General features: G+C 54.9%; 1 protein-coding gene across 1 annotated transcript in view; it reads right to left on the bottom strand.

Moving 5' to 3' along the window:
- The window catches only part of Necap1 (NECAP endocytosis associated 1), a 4,732-nt gene extending 3,630 nt beyond the window's left edge, over positions 1-1,102 (bottom strand). Inside the window, exons 1-3 of the mRNA XM_013023578.1 lie at positions 1,068-1,102; positions 471-682; positions 8-106 (exon numbers count right to left, since the gene is read on the bottom strand). Of these exons, the coding sequence (XP_012879032.1) occupies positions 8-106; positions 471-682; positions 1,068-1,102 (346 nt within the window). The remainder of the gene's footprint in view (positions 1-7; positions 107-470; positions 683-1,067) is intronic.
- Positions 1,103-6,943: the final 5,841 nt, after the last annotated feature.

The raw sequence follows: 6,943 nt of genomic DNA, 5'->3' as shown, positions 1-6,943 counted from the left end.
CCTGTGCCATCCTGGATGCGGATGACGAAGTAGCGGCTGGAGTCCGTCACGGTCTCCACGGCGATGCCCGGGTACTGCTCCACCGGCGCCTGCGCGAACAGCTCGCCTGCGGCAGAGACGCGCGTCGGGCGGCCTCCACCCGGGGCCCGCTGGAGGGCGGGTCTGGAGGCAGCCAAAGCAGGAGGAGCCCGGCTCGGGGACAAGCGGGGCTGCCCGAGCCTCTACCCAAAACACCAACGCAGGCGAACGCAAAAGAACGATCGCAAGGAGGGCCGGGGGCGTGGCCGGGTGGCAGGGGCGTGGCCCGGGTGGTAGGGGCGTGGCCCGGGTGGCAGGGGCGTGGCCCGGGTGGCCGTCGCCCGCCTGGGGAGCGCGGGCCTGAGATCAGACCCAGAAACAACAGCAACGACGACAAGGAAAGGGGAAAGAAACAGGCGGGCGGGTGGGCGGCGCGGCCGGCCGCGCGTTACCTGACACCTTGTCCTCCAGCTTGATGTAGGCAACCTTCCCCTTGGAGGTGACGCGCAGGCGGCCCGTCCAGTCGGGCTGCTCCAGCTTCCAGTCAGACGCCCTAGGACGGGAGACCGGGCGGGCCTCAGCCTCGGCGGCGCCCGGGCCGCCCGCTGACTGATCAACCCCTCCCCCACGGCGCGCGCCAGCACGACTGCTGGACGCGGTCGGCCTGACAGTCAGCAATTAACCAACCAATCCGTCAATCGACCTGCATATATGTACATACACGTAGACGTCAGAGTTTAAATAAAAGCAATGAAAAGCCAGGCGCCCGCCTGGCATCCCAGCTCCTCAGGAGGCTGAGATCGGAGGATCGTGGTTCGAGGCCAGCCTGGCCGGGAAAGTCCATGAGACTCATCGCCAACGAACCCCCAGAAAACCAGAAGGTGGCGCTGTGGCTCAGGTGGGAGACGCTCGCCTGGAGCTGCAGAGCTGAGACGGCGCCCAGGCCGAGTTCAAGCCCCAGGACCGACCAAAACAAAAAAGCAATCACAAACACAATTCCTTAGGGTCGGGGTAGTGCTCAGAGGTAAGAGTGCTTGCCGAGCTCACACAAGGTCTTTGGTTCAACCTCCAGCACGCCGGGCATGGCGGTGCACGCCCGTGATCCATGCACTCAAGGTATCTAGAACAGGAAGATCATCTGCAGGCCAGGCTGAACTGCACAGGGAGACCCTGACTCAGGAGACGAAAAAAGAAACATTTGAGTAAGAGTAGAGCTCACAGCACAGCTCAAGGGACAAGTCACTTGCTGGACAAACTGCAAGGTTCTGAGTTCAAACCCAGCACTGACCCAAAAACAAAGAAAGAAAGATGATGCCGTTCTCGCGCAGATGACTAGCAGTGTCCTTAACAGTGCTTTACTGCGGGGACCAAGATTGAGCCCACCTACTACGTGCAATATGCGGGGACGAGAAGCCGTCCTGGGCGACCGGGGCTCATCGCCTGCGTGCAGAGTCCTTTCCCAGCTGCAGCGCGTGCGTGTGCAGGGCCAGGGCGACTTCGGGAAGAAGAACCGCAATCAACACAATTAGCATAGGAGAGGGGTCTAAGCCGAAGGAGGGGGGACATGAAGGGTGGTGGAAGGAAGTTTGGGAGGCCAGCGGGAAGGGATCAGCTGGAACATTCTAGAAGATGCTCAGGGGAGTGCTGGCCCAGCACACACAAGGCTCTGGATTCCCTCCTCAGCACCGAAAAGAAACCGAAGAGAAAAAAAAAAACAACGTAGCCGAGCACTGCGGCTCACCCCTGTAGTCCTGGCTGAGATGTGAGGAGCAGGATTCGAACCCAGCCCAGGCAGGAAAGTCAGGGAGACTCTCATTTCCGATTTAGCAGCAAAAAAGCCAGGAGTGGAGCTGTGGCTCAAGTGGCGGAGGTCTAGCTCTAAGTGAAAGAGTTGAGAGAGAGCACTCAGGTCCTGAGTTCAAGCCCCCGGTACTGGTGCAAAGAACTAAATACACTATAAGAAGGAGAGCAGTTAGGATGAGCCTCACGAAGAAACTGAAATACGTCAGGCGCCGGTGGCTCCCGCCTGTCATCCCAGTTACTCAGGAGGCTGGGATCGGAGGCTCGCGGGTCAAGGCCAGCCCGGGCAGGAACGTGCCCACGAGACCGCTGATCTCCCATGAACCACGGGAAAACCGGAAGTGGCGCTGTGGCTCAAAGAGGTAGAGCGTCCGCCTTGAGCGCCCAGGCCTTAAGTTCAAGCCCCAAGACGGGCAAAAACAAAGAACCTGAACTAGGAGCAAGACATAAAAGAGCAAGCGAGGGTCACCCAGGGACAGCTGCGCGCAGGAAGCGCGAGCGAGCGCAGGCGTGGCTCGCGGAAAAGCGCCCGGAGTCAGAGACAGACAGACAGATGGACGGACGGACAGACGGACAGCCCGCCCAGGGGCCCGGGGATGGCATCGCACAGGGACGCACGCGCAGGCGTGCTGAGCTCCAGCGTTCACTCAGCTAAACAAGCGCCTCCCAGCTCCGCACAGCCAGGACTGCTGTGGACATCTACAGGAATCATGGGAGGGAGCGAGGTTTACAGAATGCACACGCACACACACACAGATAAAATGGATGGATGGATGGTGTGTGTGTGTGTGTGTGTGCTGGTCCTGGATGGATGGATAAGATGGGTAGATGGATGGGGGGGTGTATGGATGATGGATGGGTAGGGGAGGGATGGGTGGAGAATGGATAGATGGATGGGTGGATGGGGTGGGTAGGTGGATGGGTGGATGGATGTCTGGGTGGGTAGATGGATGGATGGATGGACAGGTAGATGGATGGGTAGATGGATGAATGGATGGGTGGATGGATGACTGGGTAGGTAGGTAGATGGATGCATGGATGCATGGGTAGATGAATGGGTGGAGAATGGATAGATGGAAGGATGGAAGGGTTGGTGGGTGGATGGATGAATGGGTAGGTAGCAGCCCAGAGACCTCATCACCCTCGAACTGTACAACGGGTTCCGATGGAAAAGAAGGATTATGCAGACAAAAAGAATCGCGGGGTTCAGAGGAGGAGCGCTTTGCAGGGCACGTGCACTTTGGGCTCAGTCTCCAACAGAGTCGGAGGACCAAAGATGTTCTCCAGGCTGGCCCTGGGTTCGATTCCTCAGTGCTACACACACAGAAAAAGCCGGAAGTGGCGCTGTGGCCCAAGGGGGTAGAGCACTAGCCTTGAGCAAAAGCAGCTCAGCGACAGCGCCAGGCCCCACGTTCAATGACTAAAAGACAGACAGAAGTAGTTGGAATGTTAATTGTCACTAGGCATGTGCAAGGTAACATTTGCCAATCTATACCGTGCTTTTTGTGTGTTTGCTTGTTTTTGCCAGTCATAGGGCTTGAGCCTGGGGCCTGGGCGCTGTCCCTCAGCTCTTTTGCACGAGCCTAGCACTCTATCATTTGGAGCCACAGCGCCACTTCTGGTTTTCGGGGAGTCGCATGGACTTTCCTGCCCGAGCTGGCTTTGACCACGATCCTTAGATCACAGAGTAGCTGGGATTGCAGGCAGGTGTGAGCAACTTAGGCTCCTTCTTGGGACAATCAAATGAGAGGATCTTGCAAGCTAGATGTTGCTGGTTCTATTTTTTCTTTTTTTTTTTTTTGGTCAGTCGTGGGGCCTGAACTCTGGGCCTGGGCGCTGTCCCTCAGCTCCTCAGCTCAAGGCAAGCGCTCTACCACTTGAACCACAGCGCCACTTCCGGCTTTTTCTGCTTATGGGGTGCTGAGGAATCGAACCCAGGGCCTCATGCATGCAAGGCAAGCGCTCTACCACTGAGCCACCTGCCCAGCCCCTGCGCAAGTGAACTCAGGTTCTGTGTAGTGCAGCAAAATGAAGTTGCGAGGCAAATGGCAACTCTGCTTTCCTAATGCTCTCCCCTAAAAGAATGACTGCTGACGATACACCGACTACTGCAGGGTAAGAAGTGTCAAAAAATAAGCATGGAACACAGGGGATGATGATCAGAGAGGAAAAGAGGCAGAAGAAAAATGAAGAACCCGATGACTCAATGCAGCTGAACTGCTCCAAGGATAAAGCCTGTGGCTCAATTAACATGTTCAAGCAGAGCCGGTGCCGGTGACTCACGCCTGTAGTCCTGGCTACTCAGGAAGCTGAGATCTAAGGATCAAGGCTTAACAGCATTTGGGTGTGGGACTTGAACTCAGAGCCTAGGCACAGGTGCAGGCCCAGGTACATGAGACTCTGATCTCCAATGAGCCACCAGCAAACCAGAAGTGGCACTGTGGCTCAAGGGGTAGAGCGCTAACCTTGAGCTGAAGCGTTCAGGGACAGTGCACAGGCCCAGAGTTCAAGGCCCACAACCGACCAAAAAAAAAGTCTCTGGGATGTTCCTGCCTGGGCTGGCCTTGAACTGCGATCCTCAGGTCTCAGCCTCCTGAGTAGCTGGGATGACAGGCAGGAGCCACTGAGGCCCCCTCCTGCAGACTCTCATCTCGGATTAACTACCAAAAAAAGCCAGAAGTGGAGTTGTGTGGTTCAAGTAGTATAGAGCTAGCCTTGAGCACAAAAGCTCAGGGACAGCGCCTAGGCCCAGAGTTCAAGCGCCCAGGCTCGCATTAAAAAACAAACCAACAAAAACTATATAGCTATTAACTATCCAAGATTCATGCTCATAGCTCTTAACACAAATACAGTAAGTTCTCTTCTCAGTCACTGGATGACAAAGGCCCTACAGAGAAAATGCTGCCTGAACTCCAGAGGGAAAAGTTAAATTAGGAAGAGGGGGAGGGAGGAAAATCCTATGTAATCAAGAAGAATTCCAGGGCTGGAGAGGTAGTTCTACAGTACAGCCCTTCCCCTGGGTTAGATAATCAGCTCAGGGGGCCGGGGACACTCAGGAAAGAAAAGATCACTAAAGCAAACGGTCCCAGATAAACACTGGGAAGCATGACTCTAACCTTTGCCCTGACAAAAACAAAAAAACTGAACACGGATCAGATGCTGGAGGCTCCTGCCTGTCACCCTAGCTCCTCAGGAGGCTGCGATCTGAGGATCGAGGTTTGAAGCCAGCCCAGGCAGGAAAGTTCATGAGACTCTGATCTCCAATGAACCACCAGAAAACTGCGTGGTAGAGTGCTAGCCTTGAGCAAAAGAGCTCAGGGATGGCACCAAGGCCCCAAGTTCAAGCTCCATGACTGGGAAAAAAAAGGGGGGGGACTGTCAACATCTAGTGCGCTGGGGTCCCTGGGTAAAGGTCACAAAATCACCAGGACACAGGGGATGCAGCATGCAAACAGCAATTGCCACTGCATGCTGTGCTTTATTGTTAGTGGGTATTTAAAGACAAGCAAGCATGATCTTCGCCAAGATTTGGTCAGAAGACATTCACACAAAAAATTTCCACAGATACATTTTTACTTAACCCATGAGACAATGTCTAGGTAAATTATTATCTAAACTATTTTAGAGCAAGCTCAAACCACTTCTACAATCTCAGGAAAATGCTTGACCAGGTGTTCATCTATGCGTAAGCAAGCAGAAGAGCTACTTCCTCAGCTCCCAGGAGTCTGTGACATGTGTTTTGAGATAGGGAGAGAGAACATTTTCCCTCTCTAGCCTGGCATGCCAAGAGCTTTCCTAATTCCAAACTCAGTCCTCAGATAATCCTGAGGCTGGAGCCTGCATCATTCTGCCCCCTTAACATAGACCCCGAGTCTTCACAGGGGATGACAGAAAGAGATTAAGTCGGATCAAACAGTAGCCAGCAACACAAGAAATACCCAGGATTGGGCAGATGGCTCAGTGGTACAGAGCTTGCCTTGCATGCATGAGGCCCTGGCCTGGATTCCTCAGCACCCCACAAGCAGAAAAAGCTGGAAGTGGCGCTGTGGCTCAAGTGGTAGAACGCCAGCGTTGAACTAAAGAGCTGAGGGACAGCGCCCAGGCCCTGAGTTCAAGCCCCAAGACCACCCACCACCAACAACAACAAAGAAATTCCCAAAGGTGTGTCTAGGGTATTCAGCATGTGTGTGGTGTCTATGTGTGTATGTTTAACTGTGTAATTGTGTACGACATGCATGAAGTGTGTGCATGTGTAAGCATGAATGTGAAAGGTTGTGTGTGTGCATGTGAGTGGTTGTGAGCATGTGTGTGCACTGCATGAGTGTACGTGCCTACGAATGTGGACAGTTGTGTGTGCACTGCACCAACATCTGTGCATGGACATGTGCACGCATGTGTGTGAAGGCGTGTGCACAGCCAGAGTGTGCATGTGTGTGAATGTGTGTGTGAATGAGTGGTGGTGAGCTCGTGTGTGCACTGCATGACTGTGTGCACGAATGTGGACAGCTGCGCGTGCATTGTACCAGTGTCTGTGCGTGGATGTGTGCACGCATGTGTGTGAAGGTGAGGGTTGTGTGTGTGTATGAATGTGTGTGCGGGTGTGTGAATGTGAGTGTGGTGAGCACGTGTGTGCGCTGCATGAGTGTATGTGCACTGTGCGTGCATTGCACCAGTGTCTGTGCATGTGTGCACGCATATGTGTGAAGGCGCGTGCACAACCGGTGTGCATGTGTATTAATGTGAGTGGTGGTGAGCACGTGTGTGTGCTGCATGAGTGTACGTGCGCTGCGCGTGCATTGCACCGGTGTGTGCGCACGCATGTGAGTGTGCATGTGTGTGGCTGTGAGTGGCTGCATGAGTGTACGCGCGCTGCGCGTGCATTGCACCGGTGTGTGTGCACGCATGTGAGTGTGCATGTGTGTGGCTGTGAGTGGCTGCATGAGTGTACGCGCGCTGCGCGTGCATTGCACCGGTGTGTGCACGCATGTGAGTGTGCATGTGTGTGGCTGTGAGTGGCGGTGAGTGTACGTGCGCTGCGCGTGCATTGCACCGGTGTGTGTGCACGCATGTGTGTGAGCGCGCGTGCACGGCAGGTGTGCGCGTGGGGCTGTGCAGGGCTGGGGCC

Source organism: Dipodomys ordii, unplaced genomic scaffold (assembly GCF_000151885.1).
Source record: "Dipodomys ordii isolate 6190 unplaced genomic scaffold, Dord_2.0 Scaffold69, whole genome shotgun sequence".
Lineage (NCBI taxonomy): Eukaryota > Metazoa > Chordata > Mammalia > Rodentia > Heteromyidae > Dipodomys > Dipodomys ordii.
Note: the sequence above shows the minus strand (reverse complement) of the source record. Positions and strands in the feature narration are given on the sequence as shown.